This window comes from Dipodomys merriami, unplaced genomic scaffold (assembly GCF_024711535.1).
Source record: "Dipodomys merriami isolate MVZ:Mamm:240054 unplaced genomic scaffold, mDipMer1.0.p SCAF_497, whole genome shotgun sequence".
Classification (NCBI taxonomy): domain Eukaryota; kingdom Metazoa; phylum Chordata; class Mammalia; order Rodentia; family Heteromyidae; genus Dipodomys; species Dipodomys merriami.
In genome coordinates, this window is record NW_027206065.1 from 320633 (window position 1) to 340479 (window position 19847).

A 19847-nucleotide genomic window follows, 5' to 3' on the forward strand; every position below is an offset into this window, starting at 1 on the left:
GTCTCAGAATCCAACTTTTAGTACAACCACAATTCCTATGTCATTAATTTGGGGGTCTTTGATAATTTGCACCTCCCTCCCCCATGATCTTCTATGACACAGTTCAAACATCACCTTCTGCATTTTTGATTGTTCCTGGCTCTCCTTTTTTTGCTCTTTTTGTACCAACCTTTTATTTACTAGAATAAAAATACATTGCCATCAACTTTACTTTTTTTTTGTCGGTCATAGGGCTTGAACTCTGGGCTGTTCAGGCTCTTCAGCTCAAGGCTAGCGCTCTACCACTTGAGCCACAGCTCCACTTCTGGTTTTCTGGGTGGTTTATTGGAGATAGTCTCGTGGACTTTCCTGCGCAGGCTGGCTTTGAACCGTGTTCCTCAGATCTCAGCCTCCTGAGTAGCTAGAGTTACAGGCGTGAGCCACTGGTGGCCGGCCACACTTGTCATTTATGCTCAGCTCATATTAAGAACTGAGCAAGTTCGATACTTGTTGGATCAATGGGCAATGAAAAGCTGGCAAAAATAGTGGGCCTTAAAAAAAACCAAATCACATGCATTTTCCCCCCCTCTTAGGATATCTCCCCTATCGTCCTCGCTGGGGTTGGAACCATAGGTCTCGCTCATACTAGGCCAGTGAAGTAATACAGAGCTGTTCTCAGCCCCAACATCTTTTAATAGTGTGGACTGTGCACACGTTTGAGAACGGCCTCCTGTGGAGCAAACCATGCAGTCAGTATTTTGTAATTTGTAGGTATAGAGGGCAAAAAATGACTCTTGTCGGTCATAGGGCTTGAGCTCGGCCCGGGCAGCTGTCCCTGAGCTTTTTCACCTAAGGCTAGCGCTCAATCACTTTGGGTCCCAGTACCACTTCCGGTTTTCTGGTGGTGAAGTGGAGATAAGAGTCTCACAGACGGGCTGGGTAGCTCAGCGGTAGAGTGCATGCCTTGTAAGCATGAGGCCCTGGGTTCGATTCCTCAGCACCACATAAACAGAAAAAGCTGGAAGTGGAGCTGTGGCTCCAGTGGTAGAGCACTAGCCTTGAGCTGAAGAGCTGAGGGATAGCGCCCAGGCCCAGAGTTCAGGCCCCACGACCGGCAAAAAAAAAAAAAAGTCTCACAGACTTTCCTGCCTGGGCCGGCTTTGAACCGCAATCCTCAGCTCTCAGCCTCCTGAGGAGCTAGGATCACAGGCTCAAGTGAGTCACCAGCGCTGGGCAATTTTTGTCTTGAAAGTGATGGTACTGCTGTTACAAGTGGGCAGATGACACCTGCTGAAGCCATCTCCAAACCAAGTCATAAACCACCCAAGAGTAAACCCGCAGCTCAGATTTACCTATCTAGGCACAGGCACAGGAATCTCGGCTTAAGCAGCTGTGAGGAATGGGCGAGGCCGCCGGAGGGAGGGGAGAGGGCGGCACACTGACCACTTACTTGACCGCCCAACTTTGCCTGACTGAAGGCGAATGCTTAGGCAGAATGCGAACCACAGAAGACCGAAGGCAAAGTGCATTGGCAACGAAGGCTTCCCGAGCCCCGCCGTACCTACCGCGCCCCGGCTGGGAGACCCTGCCTGCGTCGGGGCGCCCCGCCGCACTACAATTCCCAGCGTGCATCGCGGCGGCGCCCCCTCGCGGGCGTCGGAGCTGGCGGCCGAGCTGCCCGTTCCGCTGGTCCCCGCCGGCCCTCTCGCCGCGGCGCCTTCTTCATCCCGGGATCCGATATTTCCCAGTCCGCCGACAGCCGCTCACCCCCGTGTGGCGCGGCTGCCCCAGAAGCCGATGGGACGCCTCCCCTCCCCCGTCCTCCCCTCAGGCCTCCGCGCACGGCGCTCCCGCGGCGACGGGCTGAGCGGGGGGGGGGGGGGGGGGGAGGGGGGGGCGTTCCGGCTCCGAGGACCCCGCCGCGGCCCCGGAAGCGCCTGGGCCCGGGCGGTGGTGGCGCGGCGCCGGCGGTAATGGCTTCGGGACTGGGCGGCTGACCGCTGGGCTAGCAGTGGGCCCCGCGCCCGGCATCTCGGCGGCCGCCGCCCCAGCGCGCCCCGCACTATGGCCACTTCCGCCGCTTCCTCGGAGCACTTTGAGAAGCTGCACGAGATCTTCCGTGGCCTCCATGAAGACCTGCGAGCTGTGCCCGAGCGGCTGCTGGGGACAGCCGGGACCGGTGAGGACCGGGCGGGCCGAGCCCAGGGCCCCTCGGCGCGGTTCGGTTAGGAGGAGCTGCGTGACCACGCGCACGCGCGCACACGTCCCCCCAGGGCACGGGGTCTCCCGGCGGCCACTTGCGGTGGGCTGGGCACGCGCTCGGGGATGGACGTCAGTCCGCAGGTCATCTCTCTAGGTTCTTCCCCACCCCCCTTGGTCCCGGTTGTTTCTTCCTATCTCCGCCCCGGCCACCTCGAAAGCAGGATTGGAGGTCATAAATCTGTGGCAACATATTTCAATAGGATGAGGATTTGCTTGTCTTTCCCCATGCTGGGGATCGAACCCAGGGCCTCACACATACCAGGCGAGCGGGCTATCCGTAAACGACATTATTCCCCAGCTCTAGCCGAGTTTTTGTTTTATGCGTCTAAAAGCATCGCTGGAAGAGAGGTTCATAGTTTTCGCCAGATGGCTAAAAGCCCATAGCACAAAAGAATCATAACTTTTGGAGTTTGGAATGTAAGAGATTAAATGGGAGTCTGCCAAACATAGGGGAAATGGAAGGAGACCACAAAGGAATATACAAAGTTGAATAATCCCAGCTATGGAATTTAGGGTCTGTGGGATAGAAGCAGCAGATGAGGAAAGTTAAACAGCCAGGTTGTAATCTACATGACACATTAAGACTCTTGGGCTTTATACGGAGAATCACAGTAAAGGATTTTAAGCAGCTGATTTACGGATTTTTGTTTGGAAGCACAGCGCTGATAAATAGAAAGGAAGAGGGAAGCTACAGAGAGCTTTAGGAGTCTCGCCTGGCAATTGTCTGGGGATCTTGAGAATGAGTCTTAAATCCGAGAGGTGGTTCTGAGGCAGAAATTAAGACAGAACAAGTATGAGAAGTGACAGAGGGCTTCAAGGTTTTCAGCATTTCAGTTGATCAGTTGGATGAATGAACTTAAGTAGATGTAAGAGAAGCATCGTTTGGATTGTGGATGAGAATGTCAAGGGTGCCTGTAGAATGGAGATGAATGATGCATTTCATTGTAGCCTGGAAAAATGTTTATTTTGCCATTAAAAATCGCTGATAATCTTAGCTATTCAGGAGGTTGAAATCTAAGGAGCATGGTTCAAAGTCAGCTCCAGCAGAAAGTCTGTGAGACTTTTATCTGTATCAAAAAACCAGAAGTGGAGCTGTCAGTGATAGACGAGCACAAAAGCTCAGGAACAGCACCCAGGCCCTGAGTTCAAGCCCCAGGAGACAGACAGACAGACAGACAGACAGACAGACAGACAGACAGACAGACAGACAGACAGACAGACAGACAGACAGACAGACACACACACACACGCACGTGCACACACACACACACACACACACACACACACGGTAACATTTATAAGCCAGGTGCTAGTGGCTCTTGCCTGTAATCTTAGCTACTCAGGAGGCTGAGATTTGAGAATCATGATTCAAAGCCAGCTCAAAGCCAGCAAGGGCAAGATAGTCCATGTGACTTTTACCTCCAGTTAATCACCAAAAGGCTGGGAGTGGAGTTGTGACTCAATGGTAGAGCACTGGCCTTGAACAGAAAAGGTCAGGACAATGCCCAGGTCCTGAGTTCAAGCCCTAGTAACAGAACCACAACAAAAATTGCATTTGTGGAGAACATGTTAATGTGAATTGAGAGGCAGAATAGTATAGCTTAAAAGCAAAAACTCTCAGTCTGGACTGCCTGAATTAAATCTATCTTGATGGCTGTATGACCTTGTAAGTCATTTTGAACAAACTGGGAAGTGGAAATAAATCATGACCTGTAACTTCACAGGGATTTTGTGAGGAGTAAATGAGATAATGTACACATTATGAGATATGTGCCCCTAGGATACTGGGACTACAGTAAGAGCTACTGGTCGTTGTTATTAATACATGGGAAATTTGGTGTTTCATTTAAATAAACAATAATAGTAGCTTTTTCTTTTCTTTTTTCTTTCTTTTTTTGGTCGGTCATGGGGCTTGAACTCTGGATCTGGGTGCTGTTCCTTAGCTCTTCAGCTCAAGGAGAGCATTCTACCACTTGAGCTACAGTGCCACTTCCCATTTTCTGGTAGTTTATTGGAGATAAGAGGATCATGGTTTAAAGCCAACCCTGGCTGGAAAGTCTGTGAAGAGACTCTTATCTCACGGACTTTCCTGCCCAAGCTAGCTTTGAACCGTGATCCTCAGAGCTCAGCCTCTTGAGTAGCTAGGATTACAGGCATGGGCCACTGGCACCCAGGTTCTAGTAGCTCTTTTTACAATGCATGTTTTGACTACATTTTTTCCCAGAGCACATACTCAGCACTTTACATTATGATACTTACAGTGTACTGTCTTCCTTCTATTAAAGCAGTAGTTTAAGTGGTCCCTGAAGCAGCAGCTTCCACACTATCTGGGAACTAGTTAGAATGCTAATTTTTTTATTTATTTATTTTTTGTCTGTCATGGGGCCTGAACTCTGGGCCTGGGCGCTGTCCCTCAGCTCTTTAGCTCAAGGCTAGTGCTCTACCACTTAAGTCACAGCATCACTTCCGGCTTTTTCTGCTTATGTGGTGCTGAGGAATCAAACCCAGGGCCTCATGCATGCAAGGCAAGCACTCTATGGCAGAGACACCTTCCCAGCCCAAGAATGTTAATTCTGAAGCCCCTCCCAGACTTGCTGACTCAAATTGTTTTGACAGTTTGATTTTTTACAACCATGCAGGGTATTTCTGATGCTAGCTCAAGTTGGAAATCTAGATTATTAATTCAGCATTTTGTTTAATCTGTATTCTAAGCATCTAAGACAGTGTGAGTACAGAGCATATGCTAAATGCTCTGTAAATATTTGTTGTTGTTGTTATTTTTTTGGGTCCGGTAGTGTGGCCTGAACTCTGGGCCTGGGCGCTGTCCCTCAGCTCTTCAGCTCAAGGCTAGCGCTCTACCACTTGAGCCACAGTGCCACTTCCGGCTTTTTTCTTTTTGCTTATGTGGTGCTGAGGAATGGAACCCAGGGCCTCATGCGTGCAAGGCAAGCGCTCTACCACTGAGCCACCTTCCCAGCCCAAATGCTGTTCTTTTTTTTTTTTTTTGTCGGTGTGGGGCTTGAACTGTGGGCCTGGGCGCTGTCCCTCAGCTCTTCAGCTCAAGGCGAGCGCTCTACCACTTGAGCTACAGCGCCACTTCCTGTAAATATTTGTTGAGTGGGTGAATTTGTTTGAAGACTATGACTTGTTGGGAAGAAAATAAATGAATATTGAAACAATAATTCCAGTTTTCACATTGCATTGCTTTTTTTTTGGTTGGTCCTGGAGCTTGAACTCAGGGACTGGGCACTATCCCTAAGCTTTTTTGCTCAAGGCTATTGCTATACCATTTTAAGCCACAGTGCCACTTCCAGTTTTCTGGTAGTTAATTGGAGATAAGAGTCTCTTGGACTGGGGCTGGGAAGGTGGCTCAGTGGTAGAGCGCTTGCCTTGCATACCTGAGTTCGATTCCTCAGCACTACCACATAAGCAAAAAGAAAAAAAGCTGGAAGTGGGGCTGTGGCTCAAGTGGTAGAGCTCTAGCCTTGAGCTGAAGGGCTGGATAGCTAGACACTAATTATCAGGTGATAATTAGTAATCCACTTTATATTATATTAAATACTATAGCATTTCTAGTCTTGGTTTTGCACCATCTGAAAAGGTTTCTTCAGAATTTCAGATGCTGAAGTCCGTTCAGTTTATAGGTGAAGAAATAGATTTAGAGGGCTCTGATGCTTTTTAATATTGTATGTTGTGAAAGCAACTGTTATCTACAAGTAGAAACTGTAGGTCTAAGAAGTGCCACACTGGGGCGCCAAAATCAAATTAACCTCATTTTTAAGATCCTAGTGAACTTGTTATTTCTAGAGATTATTTTAGTGTAGATTTATTACTTATTTATAATTTATTATTTCTAGAGATTTATTTAGTAGCTGAGATTAGTCATTCTTGGACTGGTATACAAATCCTAATTAAAGGACACCCACTTGGTTGAATATTATGGTATGCTTCCTATCACCTGGTGATATCCTATCTCAAAATACCAAAAAAAGAAGGAAAAAAAGCAAATATAGAAGAAGCGATTCACTGGGAGTAGATGTGGGAACAAGAACTAGTATTGGTAAATGTTCTTATTGATGTGTACTTGGGTGCTTTAAAGAAAGAGAAAAGATTGAGAATAGTTAAACTTGAAATGTTTCATAGGAAAGCTGTTGACTTGTGACCTAATATTCTTTCTTCCTAGGTAATAGGTACCAATTTTTCTGTCAGTCATTGTGAGTTCTTAGACATTTCTGAATGCCTCCTAGGGCATTACTACCCCCACCAGGACAGAAATGGGAGTGTCATGCTAAGCATAAGGAGTGGTTTTTACAAATTTGTGGAAGTTGGAATAAGTGTTTGAAATGTGCTCTTTTTCTAGAAGAGAAGAAGAAGTTAATCAGAGATTTTGATGAGAAGCAACAGGAAGCAAATGAAACGGTGAGAACAGAAAGCAAGCAAGTCCTGTTTCTTCTACTTGGTATTGGCCCTTTCTATAAGTAATGTCATGTCTTGATTACAGATTACCTATTCCTGTCTATTTATCTTTATTTTGACTGTTTCTTTTTTTCTTTTTTTTTCTTTTGCCACTTGTGGGGCCTGAACTCTGGGCCTGGGCGCTGTCCCTCAGCTCTTCAGCTCAAGGCTAGCGCTTTATCACTTGAGCTACAGCACCACTTCCAACTTTTTCTGCTTATGTGGTGCTGAGGAATCAACCCAGGGCCTCATGCATGCAAGGCAAGCATTCTATCACTGAGCCATCTTCCCAGCCCCTTGACTATTTCTTAATAAGTGAGATGGTATTGAGAGGGGCTGACAAACCAAAATAAGTGAAATTTAAAGACTTTTAAAATGTGAGTCTTTTATAATGTAACCCTCGTATGAGTAAAAAGGCATTTTTATGACTTTACTGGAGTGTACTTTTAAAATCTCTTACAAGCTGGCCATTGCCATATTCCTTTTTGTTATAAAGAGCAACATAGTAGCTGGATTTGGTTCCTTGGATAAGATTTATATGAATCTGATGAGTTGTCATAGTTGTTACTTAAAGCCTTGTCAGAAATCAGTTGCTGATTTCTAATTTCTGCTGATTTCAGAAATCTGGTTATTATTTATTTTGTTGTTGGTGGGACTTGAACTCAGGGCCTGGGCATTATCCCTGAGCTCTTTTTGCTCAAAGTTAGTGCTCTACAACTTTGAGCCACAGCTTTACTTCTGGTTTTCTGGTGGTTAATTGAAGATACGAATCTTGTGCACTTTCCTGCCCAGGCTGGCTTTGAACCCTGATCCTCAGATCTCAGCCTCCTGAGTAGCTAGGATTACAGTCATGAGCCACAAGCACTCTGCTTTTTTTTTTTTTTTCTTAATTAATGCTGGGGTTAAAATTCAGTCTGTTACTTATGAGGTGGGCACTCCAGTACTTGAGCTATACTTGTAGCTCATTTGCTTTGGTTATTTTCGAGATGGGATTTCCGCCTTTGACTGGGCCAGCCTAGATGTTGATCCTTCCTATTTATGCTTCTTGTTGTAGCTGGGATAACATATACACCAATTTTTTCTGTTCAGATGGAGTCTCACAAACTTTCTGCCTAGGTTTTGCCTTGAACTGTTATAAGTACTCCTGATCTCAGTCTCCTGAGTAGCTGTGATTATAGGCATAAGCCAAAGCATGCAGCACAATCTGTGTGTTTTTGTGTTTGTTTGTTTGTTTTTTTGCCACTCGTGGGACCTGAACTCTGGGCCTGTGCACTGTCCCTCAGCTCTTCAGCTCAAGGCTAGTGCTCTGCCACTTGAGCCACAGTGCCACTTCTGGCTTTTTCTGCTTATGTGGTACTCAGGAATTGAATCCAGGGCCTCATGCATGCAAGGCAAGCACTCTACCACTGAGCCACCTTCCCAGCCCCAATCTGTGGCTTTTCTTTATGGGAGAAAATTGTGCTCTGATGAAAGGAAGAGTTCTATACTCTAGCTTCAGCAAACCCATTAAAATGACTGCTAAAAATCCAAGTCCTTAGTAATACTCTGAAAGAATAATACCCACTTTTCTGGGTAAAGTGGCTCACGTCTGTAATCCTAGCTACTCAGGAGGCTGAGATCTGAAGATCAAAGCCAGCCCAGGCAGAAAAGGCTGTGAAACTCTTTATCTCCAATAAACCACCAGAAAAATAGAAGTGGCATTGTGGCTTAAGTGGTAGGGCCGTAGCCTTAAACTGAAGAGCTGAGGGACAGTTCTTAGGCCCAGAGTTCAAGCCCCATGACCAACAACAACAACAAAAAAAAGCTGCCCCTAACTTTTGTTATAATTATAAGCTGAGGGGAAAATTTCTTTTTAAGCCAAAGAAGATCAACTTCCCAGTTATCCCACAGAAATTGTGACAGCTTAAGCTTATCTGTATCTTTTTCTCATTCTTCATGACCAGAAGAACAGTTCAGACCACTAGACTGTGGAAACCATCTCCTTGTAATGTACAGGACACTTCCTAATACCGGTATACAGCTGGGCATATCCTTGATAGTAGTTTTGTAACCCGTCTTTCTTTTAGTTAATATATTAATAGCATTTTTTAAATCTCACCACTACCAGTTTGTTTGATGTTTATGTATTTTCTCTGAACTTAGAGAAATTAATGATTTTACTCTGTCCACCTTAGGCAAATAAAAGTGCTATTTGGGGTAGTCTGGTTTTAAGTTCTAATTAGATACACAGGTAAAAGAGGGGAGAATCAAGCCACCTACTTATTATTTTCTGTCTTCCTAGCTGGCAGAGATGGAGGAAGAACTACGGTATGCACCCCTGTCTTTCCGTAACCCCATGATGTCTAAGCTACGAAACTACCGGAAGGACCTTGCCAAACTCCATCGGGAGGTGAGGACTACACCTTTGACAGCCACACCTGGGGGCCGAGGAGACATAAAGTATGGCACATATGCCTTAGAAAATGAACATATGGTAAGTGTTTCTGCAGTTTTAAAGAAAAGAATAAACAAGAATTAAACATATTATGAAGTATTGTTTGCATCCTCGATGCATACTGAATTTTTGTGGGTTTTTCTTTACCTTTGTCCTCTTTCTTGCATCTAGTTTGCATTCTCTCCTTTGGTGCCTGGTCATTTTAATTCTGGTCTTCTAAAGTATATGCTGTTTTAGATTTCATTGTATAGATGAATGAGTAGGTAGGTAGGTGGATAAGCAATAAGACAGAGTGGTTTGTGTGTTAATACCAGTATTATCTGTTCTTATCTAGACTTATTGATCTAATTTCTTCTTGAGCTTTCGTTATTTCATGTAAGTTTTAGGATCACTCATGTATGTTAAAAAATTCAGTTAGACTTTCATTTTTGTTTTTGTTTTGTTTGCTGGTACTGGGGCTTGAATTTAGGGCCTAGAGCTATCAGCTTTTTTGCTCATAGCTGCCACTCGCTTGAGCTGTACCTCTTAGTTCCGCTTTTTTGTTGGTTAATTGGAGATAGTCTTGAGGATGCTCTGCCTGGGCTAGCTTTCATAGCAAGCCTCAAATCTCAGTCTTCTAAGTAGCTAGGATTATAGGTGAGAACCACTTGCACCTGGCTTCAGTTAAACTATTTATTCTTATATCCAAGACTGGGACTCAAACTCTGTATCTGAAGCTTGCTTTTGTTCATTGGCTTGCATTCTATGACCTGAGCCATGCCTCCAACCCGAGTTAGGGGTTTTTTTTTTGTTTTAAGGTAAACAGAGTAAGTTAGTTTGAAAGTGAAAGGAAAGCCAATGAAGAAAGTAAGCAGAAACTCTAGACAAAGAAGGTCTTGCAAAGAGGAGCCCCCATATAGATTTTTTTTTTTTTTTTTTTTTTTTAATTTTTTTTTTATTGTAGAGATACTATACAGAGGGTTACAGCTACATGAGTGAGGCAATGAGTACACTTCCACTTCCTCTTGAACATTGTTACCCCCTCCACCGTTTTCCCCCCACCATCCCCTCCCTCCCTCCCTTCCCCAAGGTTCTTTTTTTTTTTTTTTTTTTTTTTTTTTTTTTTTTTTTTTGATCGTGATTAAGTGATTACTTAATTTCCGGAAATTCACAGTATTGTGGAATAATGATGCTCATTTAAAGTCACAAGTTCATTCTAACTTTCCTGGAGCAAATTGTCTATCACAGTCTGTAATATATAACGGTGCTCATATGTTATATACCATATATGTGATCAGCAGCACCCCATATAGATTTTTAACTCTTTTCTGAGACGGGGTCTTATTTTGTTTTCTGCCCCAGGCAACTCTTGGTCTGAAATAATCCTCCTACCTCAGCCTCTTAAGTAGCTGGTTAACTAGATTTTTAGTTTATCCGGAGTATTAAGCCAGGCAAGGTGGCTCATGCCTGTAATCCTAGCTACTCAGGAGGCTGAGATCTGAGGGTCCATTTGAAGCCAGCCTGGGCAAAAATAACCCAGGAGACTCTTATGTCCAATTAACTACCAAAAAGTCTATATGGAGGTGTGGCTCAAGCACTAGACTTGAGCAAAAAAGATCAGGAGCAGTATACAGGCCCTCACCCTACATTTAAAAAAAAAAAAAAGAAAGAAAGAAAGAAATGAGTATTGTTACAAAATTAAGCCAAACTTGCTTTACTGTAGTTTCAAGATGGCCCACAAAGGAAATAGAGGAGAAATGCAAAGTATGTCTTAATAATAGTTTTTCTTACGCCCTATTTTGTTGTAAACAGTACACAGGCCCTAATCCTAGATCCAAAAAAAAAAAAAGAGAATGAAAGAAGAGTATTGTTACAAAATTAAACCAAACTTGCTTTACTGTAGTTTTCCAGATGGCCCACAAGGAAATACAGGAGAAAAGCAGGGTGTGTCTCAGTAGTAGTTTTTCTTTTTTTTTTTTTGGTCCGGTTGTGGGGCCTGAACTGGGCCTGGGCGCTGTCCCTCAGCTCTTCAGCTCAAGGCTAGCGCTCTACCACTTGAGCCACAGTGCCACTTCCGACTTTTTTCTTTTTGCTTATGTGGTGCTGAGGAATTGAACCCAGGGCCTCAGGCATGCAAGGCAAGCACTCTACCACTGAGCCACCTTCCCAGCCCCCAGTAGTAGTTTTTCTTACACCCTATCCTGTTGTAATGGAGAGTGAACCAAATTGCCAAATTGCTTTACATTCAAAATACTGATTTATAAAATGTACTAATTGAAAACCTATATTCTGAAGTTGTCTCGAAAAATTGGGTAGTTAAGGAAATAAAACTTAACTAGATTAAACTTAATGTATTGTACTTGTATCATATTCCACAAATATAGTATGAAGTAGAAATGGTCTGCCCACTTCTGAAAACTGAACATATAGAAAGGGTGGTAATAGGATTTCAAACAAATGCTATTTCATGATGCATCTTTATTATAGTTTTTAAAACATTGAGAATGATAGTAGGGTGACATTCTGATTCAAAACAGTCACAGTCATTTGTGAATGATGTAACTCAAATAGATCCATGAAATCTCTAGTGAAGAAACTAGTGGGAAGGTAGTTCAGGGATAGAGTGCTTGCCTTGCATGCATGAGGCCCTGGGTTCAATTCCGCAGCACCACATAAGCAGGGGGAAAAAAAGCCAGAAGTGGTGCTGTGGCTCAAGTGGTAGAGCACTAGTCTTGAGGTGAAGAGCTGAGGGACAGCACCCAGGCCTAGAGTTCAGGCCCACGATTGGACCCCCTTCCCCCCTACCCCCAAAAAAAAAGAAAAAGAAAAAAAAAACTAAAAGAGGCAAGTAGAGCTTGTTAAAAATAAACATTGTAAAAGCAGCTTTGGTCATTTGTTACAAAAAGTAGGCATGAAAATTCCTATTTTGTTCTAAAATTATTTGATGAGAAGTTATAAAAATGTTAGAGAAAAGGCTAATGTAACCAGCTGTATTTGAACCTTATTCAGTGGTTTCTTCTCATCTACATGCTGTTTGTTAAGTGAAAATACTTGATGTTCTACTAGGAATTTTTTTTTTTTTTGGGTGCTGAGGTTTGAACACAAGTCTTTGAGTTTGCTAGGTTTATTGCTGGGCCAGGCCTCCAGTCCTAATTTTTGCTCCTTATTGTTGATACAGTGTCTAATTTTCTGCTTGGACTAACCTCAGTCCACAATCCTCTCATGCTTTGCATTCTGTAGGATCAGTGCCCAGTTGAGAATTCACTTCTTGATAATTCCTCGTTGTCACCTGTTCTATGGTTAGCTCCGTAAGCTAGGCCCCTATGATGTATACTTTGAACTTGATGCTGTACCTCTGTTTTGTAAAATTGTTAATTCTGACCTGACAAAAGCTGCTTTTGTTTTCATGCTATCTGCACTTAGGATCATAGGTAGAGTGAAACTTTGGTGGGGATTTAGAAAATGAGGGCATCTAGAAAAGCCAGGTAGTACCTTCCCTAAGACCCAATCACCATGGTAGCTTCAAAGTTTTTTGTTATTTTGGTTTTGATGTATTTGGCACAAAGTGGTAGGATTCTTTTTGGCTCATCAAGAATATAGCCATGGGGTTAGGATGGTGGCTCGGTAGAGTGCTTGCCTTGCATGAGGCCCTGGGTTCAGTTCCTCAGCACCACATAAGCAGAAAAAACAGGAAGTGGCGCTGTAGCTCAAGTGGTAGAGCTCTAGCCTTGAGCTGAAGAGCTGAGGGACAGAGCCCAGGCCCAGAGTTCAGGCCTGATGACCAACCCCCGCCCCCCCCCCCCCCAAAAAAATATATAGCCACCACTAGGCACCACTGGCTCACACGTGTAGTCATAGCTACTCAGGAGGCTGAGATCTGAGAAGCATGGTTCAAAGCCATTCCTTTGTAGGAAAGTCTGTGGGACTTTTAATCTCCATTTATAGTACTGTGGCTGTAAGTGGTATAGTGCTAGCCTTGAGCGAAAAAGCTCAAGGACCATGCCGAGATTCTGAGTTCAAGCCCTGTGACCCACAAATAAAAAAACAATATAGCCACTTTCGGTTTTGGTGGTGGTGGTGTTTTGCAGAATATAATAGTTTCTAGCTTCTAAATAATTTATGTGCTGAAAAAGAATAGTTTGTGGTCCCTGAGTCTTCAAGACCAGTCATGTGGGAACCTTCAGAGAATCCTTTTTTTTGAGGGCTAGAGAGATGAGTTGATTTGTTTGTAGCACTACCAAAGTTGCAGGCTGTGTACATTATTAGGTAGCTCTCACACCTCCTAGTTTGGGCCATTTCTAGTCCAAGAGGCACATATTTATGATGAGTTTGAATTGGTCTACAGCAAAAAGGTTCCACATGTTTTTCAGTCTTTGATTTTTGCTTGTATTACAAACAGTGGCATTGCAGGACTTCTGAAAATCAAGTAGATTGGACTTCAGGTTCTGCTTTAGTATGCGACCTTTACTAGGATCTTGCACTTCATTAGCATCTTTGGTGTTTTGACATTTTTTTTGTTTTTTGTTTTTTTCTTTTTTTTTCAGTTGTGGGGCTTAAACTTGGCCTGGGTACTGTCTCTCAGCTCTTCAGCTCAAGGCTAGTGCTCTACCACTTGAGCCACAGTGCCACTTCCGGTTTTCTAGTTTTATTTATTTATTATTTCTATATATTTATTATTTTATTATTTACTTATTATTATTATTTATTATTTCTAGGTTTATTGGAGATAAGAGTCTCATGGACTTTCTTGCGCGGGCTTGCTTTGAACTGTGATCCTCAGCTCTCAGCCTCCTGAGTAGCTAGGATTACAGGTATAAGCCACCAGCGCCCTGCTTTTTAAAAATATTTTAAAAATAAGGTTTCGTTTATGTTTTTAGTACATTTATTTTTTATTATTTTTAAACAGTTGTTCCAGAGAGGTTTCAGTTCAGCAGGTCAAATTATAGGTGCAGTGCATCTTGGTCACTGTCACCCCTTCAGTAGGTGACAGGGCTGGGATGTAGCTCAGTGGCAAAGCGCTTGCCTAGCAAGTGCAACATCCTGGGTTCAATCCCCAGTACCAAAACAGAAAAGTATCAAAAAAAAAAAAAAAAGTAGTAGTAGTATAGTGGGGGGAGATGGGAAGGGGAAACATAGGAGGAGGCAACAATGCTTGATAAAAAATATACTCATTACCTTGCCCATGTAATTGTAACTTCTCTCTATGGTATTTTCACAATTAAAAAAAGTGCACTTGGCACTCCATAAATCCACTGCACCTGAGTGTTCAATAGATTTCCACCACAAGTATTTTTAATTTGCATCTGTATTAACTGAACATTTATATAGCATTTACATTGTATTATTATATTATGTTTATGTGTAAAATAATCTAGATGTGATTTAATATATACAAGAGGATGAATATAATCTAAATAGTTCATTTTATAAAAGGGACATGACTATCTGTAGATTTAGGCATTCTTAGGGGAAGGTATCTAGAACTATTTCCTCACAGATATAGAGGGACAACTACATTGCAAATTATTGCTTCCTGTATCCTTTTTACCTAAGGAAGTCATAAATAATATGCTGACAATAAATTTATAATGAAAAAAGTAACTTTTCCCTCCCATACTCCTGTCAGAATCGGCTACAAACTCAAAGGGCATTGCTTCTACAAGGCACTGAGAGCCTGAACAGGGCCACCCAAAGTATTGAGCGTTCTCATCGGATTGCCACAGAGACTGATCAGATTGGCTCAGAAATCATTGAAGAGCTAGGGGAGCAACGAGAGCAATTGGAACGTACCAAGAACAGAGTAAGTCTTGGAAGATGGTGAAGGGAGCAAGAATGGGAAAAAGGGGTTTTACACTATACTTGGATACCATTCTGAGGCCAAATACTACTGAAGTTTTAAATTCAGGGAATAAGTAGCCTTTTGTTTTTTAAATTGTTCCACCTTTCTCAATTTTTTAAATCTTGTTTAGCTAAGAGAAGATCTTTCTTAGAAGTAATTTTATCCCTGCAATTTACACATTGTCTGAAGGTATGGCATTTGTTTTTGTTTTGTTTTTGTTTTGTTTTTCCCTGGTCATGGGGCTTGAACTCTGGGCCCTGGGTGCTGTCTCTGAGCTCTTCAGTTCAAGACAAGTACTCTTCCACTTTGAGCCATAGCACCACTTCCAGTTGTCTGGTGGTTTATTGGAGATAAGAGTCTCACAGACTTTCCTGCCCAGGCGGAAATTCTCAGATCTCAGCCTCCTCAGTAGTTAGGATTATAGGCATGAGCCACTGGTGCCCAGCTTGTTCTTATTATCTTAAAGACTGAAGGAACTTGTTTGTCACATTTATAAGATTGCAGCCATGCCATCTTTATTAATTGGCAAGAGAATCTGTCATATTATAATTAGTTATAAAAATGCCAGCTTCTGATAAGAGCCTATCATTTAGAGTGATACTTCCCATCAAGAAATAGTATCACACATAGTTTAAAAATTTATAAATTATAACTCAAATCTAGACTAACCTTTTATTGTTACCAAAGTAGGATCATTGTGGGAAGAAAATTAAAACTTAGGTCAAATGATGATTGTATTGGGGCCTCCAATCTACTGCTACTATAAGAAGCTCAAAAAATAATCCATCTCTATGAGTTAATCTAGATAAGGACTTCTTTTTTTTTTTTTTTTTTGCCAGTCATGGTGCCTGAACTCTGGGCCTGGGCACTGTCCCTCAGCTCTTCAGCTCAAGGCTAGTGCTCTACCATTTGAGCCACAGCACCACTTCCAGCTTTTTCTGCTTATGTGGTGCTGAGGAATCGAATCCATGGCCTCATGCATGCAAGGCAAGCACTCTACCACTGAGCCACCTTCCCAGCCCCTAGATAAGGACTTTTAGAAAATAGCAGTATGCAATATTTTTAATAGACTAAGGCAAACCCAAACTGAAAAATAACTGTGGCTGAGATTTGGACAGGAAAATATTAGCTCAACGTGGCTGAGATTTTCTTGTACATCTTAATAACTACTAGTCCCAATTTTACGATTAATAAACAATTTATGTCTCTTTTTAGTGAAAATTCACAGTAAATTGCTATATTCAGGGCAAGCTGTAGAGAATGCAGCTTGTATGGGTTTTGAGTTTTGAACATACTAGGTGGATTTGTTGAATTTAAACCCTCACGAAAGAGCTGAGAGATCAACTTCCCAGGACATGAAGGAATAAGAACAGATGGCAAGGAGCAGCATTGAAATACCCTCTGATTACCCGTAGAATCAGTGATCAAAAGAAAAAGATCCTTTCACAATTTGATGTGGTGCCTCAAAGGGTTAAAGAGAAAAGTAGCCAAGATCCCAAAAGTGGTAACATACTCACTTACAGAAACAAATGAACTCAAGAGGCTCTCCTGGAATTTGGCTGATGAAATTCAAATCTTAAGTTACATCATAGTCACTGGCCTGGTACATAAGAAGCTGTACTATTTTGACTAACCAAGGTAATAGAAGCCTAGTCCCAGTCTACCACTGCCACACCAGCCTGGGAGATAGTGATTCCCAACCTCCTCAGTCCGTACCACAAAGCATCTTGTCCCTTCCAGTTTCTTCGAGTTGTGCAAAACAGCCATTATTTAAATTGGTTTGAATTGTTAGCATTTTCCACGCACCACCTAATGCCCGTTGTTAATTTAGGGATGTTTAAATTCTATACATTACAGAGTTTTTAAAGAATTGAGAATAATTTGCTATTTTCTTTTCTCAGTTGGTAAACACAAATGAAAATTTGAGTAGGAGTCGAAAGATTCTCCGTTCAATGTCCAGAAAGTAAGTTTTTAAAAGTCAAAAATTTCAATTGACAATTTTAGTTTTTAACTCAGTATCTTTAAACTGAAAAGCTTAAAATAGTGATTTACAAAGATCCTAATAACTCTCTATGTGCTGATACCACATAGTCCCTCTATACTTAATATGACCACCCAGCATAGCAGAGGAAATAGAATATGGTTTTATATAGATAATTTTAATGAAGGAATTTATCTTGGGATATGTATGTACTGCTGTGATTTAGAACAGTGAAAAAATTGTCTACTCAAAGGACTTATAATCTCATCTTACATCACTTGTACACTTATAGAATACGTATAGGAATAGACCTTCATATTCTTTGAAACATATCTGTAAAACCTTAATTAGAAAAGTTTTTTACTGCTATTACTTAGTGCTTGCCCTTCATGGGAATCAGACCTTTTCCTGGTAATCCTTGTCTTGTTAGTAAATACACTTTAATAACAACAACAAGTTAAATGCTAACAACAAAATCATTGAGATTGAGGATGAAATTGGGGCTAGTGAGTAGTGTACATATTTTTCCCTATTGTGGAATAGGGAAAGATCTGGAGCAAAAAATGAGAACCAGAGAATGGATTCTTTGTTTCTATGTGTATGCAAACAAAAGAATAACGGAATAGAAGGGAAAAATAGGGAAGAGGTTTACAAAAAATTGAAAAACATAACCCATAAGACAGTTCTTCATCCCAGTATCCTGTAAGAGAACCCATCCATGAGCTTGATTTTGACTTGACACTGAAGGGCCTGCTTCAATTTGTTCTCCCAATCTACACTAACTAGTATGTTTCTATATCACCAGATGATCATGAATTTGAAAGTGCAGGTTTCAAAGAGAACGAGGTTGTGTGCTTTGCTATTTATTGTCCTGGTTTTCCAAACTTCTTTGAGGTAGTCAGTGTTACTAAGTTAGGGCTAAAGAACTTACTGCTAAGTAGCTGTGTAACAAAACTCAGTCTGCTTCACAGTACCAGCCTTAATCCTAGGTAAAATCCTAAGCATTAGGACAGCAAGAAATGAGGTTGTTCAGACTACTGACTACTACATACTATGTTTCACTTTGTAGAGTAACAACCAACAAGCTGCTGCTTTCCATTGTCATCTTGTTGGAGATAGCCATCCTGGGAGGCCTGGTTTATTACAAATTCTTTCGCAAGCATTGAACTTCTGTTGGGGAGTGTTTGTGGACCAGATCCTTGACCCTGTGAATGAATGGTGTTAGGGATATGGAAATAAGTATGTTGCTGCTTTGGGCTAATCATTCAAGGATGTACTGTGTTGCCAGACTGGGATGAGGGAGGGCGACAAAACCACGTAAATGTGAAGGAACAACAACAAGACCACTATGATATACCAAGGTAATAAATGCTGTTTATGTCTTCTTCAAATTTACATAGTATAACATTAATGCCTTGTGAACTTCAAAAAACCAAATACATTTACAGAAATATTGGTCACCAAAGTGGAGAGGTGAAATTTTACAATTGTGAGAATGCACGGGGTTCTCATTAAGGCAGTATTGACCCAGACAGCTGTTTAATATGTCCCCTTAACTCGCACCTCTGGAATGCCCATTGTGAAATGTGTCAGTGCACAGTGGTTCTAAATTCTCACACATTCTTTATTTTCTGACTCATCTGGTGAACTGGGAGTAGGAAGTTGGTCATAGACAATGTGCCCTCCTTCTCTTGTCTGACCAAAACTTGAAGCAATTACATCCACTGCCAGGCTAGCTGTAGCTTTTGCCTCTTCCTCTGAAGCAGCTAGCCAAGGATTGACTTCAACCAGATCCAATGCCGACAGCAATCCTGGAAGAACAAGATATAATGAAACCTCAGAAATGTCCTCTTAGCTGCTACTTTCAGCTTTCCCAACTGGTAAAACCCAGTCTGTTTGCAATGTGAAACTGTCAGAAGGCCTTTTGTACCTCATCCTCTTGTAGCAGTGAAGCTAAGTAAAACACTGCATGTTAGAGTAGGACTGGAAGAAAATTTTAATATAATAAAACATCTCTCCTTGCCCATCTAATATAACAGGCATTCCTATCAAGCTTTTTGATGCTGTATCTGTGGTTCCCTTTAACTCCCACAAGCTGGGGATTAAACCAAGAGCTTTCAGGTGTTAAGCACATACTGTTCCACTGAACTACATCTCCAGCCCTGTTGATATCTCTTAAATCACCATGCCACATGCCTCAAATAGTAGTAGCCCTGAATAGTTGTCAGTACTGGAAACTTTGTTTTGAGATGGGTCTTGATAGGGATCTTGATAGTTAGCCTAAGCTACCTCAAACTCCATTCTTAGCCTCTGAGTGGTGGGCTCACAGGTCTGCACCACATATTCAGCCCAAACTTTCTTGCCCTTTGATGTCAAGTTCTGAGTGCAGATGCCTCAGGTAACACATTTCTCATGTCTTACAGAAGACTAAGCATCTTGGCACTTGGTCATCAGAAAATTCCACCATATATATACATATATACACGTGTATATACATATATACACATGTATATATGTATATGTGTATATACACACAAATACAAAAATATACCCTATGTATGTATATATACATATGTATACACATAAAGATAGGAATATGTCTATATATATCTTTATTTTTATTTATTTGTGGTGGTATTGGGAGTTTGAACTCAGGGCCTTGTGTTTAGTTTTCTTACTCATTTGGCACTCTACCACTTAAGCCATACTTCCAACCCTGCTCTTTATTAGTTATTTTAGAGATGGATTGTCATGGACTTTTTACCTTGCTTGGCTTCAACTCACAATCCTCTAGAGTTTAGCCTCTTGAGTAGCTATGATTACAAAGGTATGAACCACTAGCACCCAACTTGTGGTGTTTACATTTATTTGGACTCTAGTTACCTTCTGAAAAACTAGTATTCAAGAATATAAGTATC

At 41.9% G+C, this 19847-nt stretch overlaps 2 protein-coding genes across 3 annotated transcripts in view; one reads left to right on the forward strand and one right to left on the reverse strand.

Moving 5' to 3' along the window:
• The first annotated feature begins 1904 nt into the window (after positions 1 to 1904).
• Positions 1905 to 18324, forward strand: LOC138809391 (vesicle transport through interaction with t-SNAREs homolog 1B). Of its 2 annotated transcripts, XM_069995907.1 has the most exons (6): positions 1905 to 2158; positions 6602 to 6660; positions 8978 to 9169; positions 14736 to 14909; positions 16850 to 16911; positions 17999 to 18324. In XM_069995907.1, exons 1-6 carry the CDS (start codon positions 2044 to 2046, stop codon positions 18093 to 18095), a joined length of 699 nt encoding a protein of 232 aa, XP_069852008.1. In that variant the 5' UTR covers positions 1905 to 2043; the 3' UTR covers positions 18096 to 18324. The 2 variants fall into 2 exon arrangements, with proteins under 2 accessions (XP_069852008.1, XP_069852009.1); XM_069995908.1 differs by lacking the exons at positions 1905 to 2158; positions 6602 to 6660 and adding an exon at positions 6678 to 6700.
• The window catches only part of LOC138809390 (arginase-2, mitochondrial), a 30923-nt gene continuing 29359 nt past the window's right edge, over positions 18284 to 19847 (reverse strand). Inside the window, exon 8 of the mRNA XM_069995906.1 lies at positions 18284 to 18740. Within this exon, the coding sequence (XP_069852007.1) occupies positions 18535 to 18740 (206 nt within the window). The 3' untranslated portion in view covers positions 18284 to 18534. The remainder of the gene's footprint in view (positions 18741 to 19847) is intronic.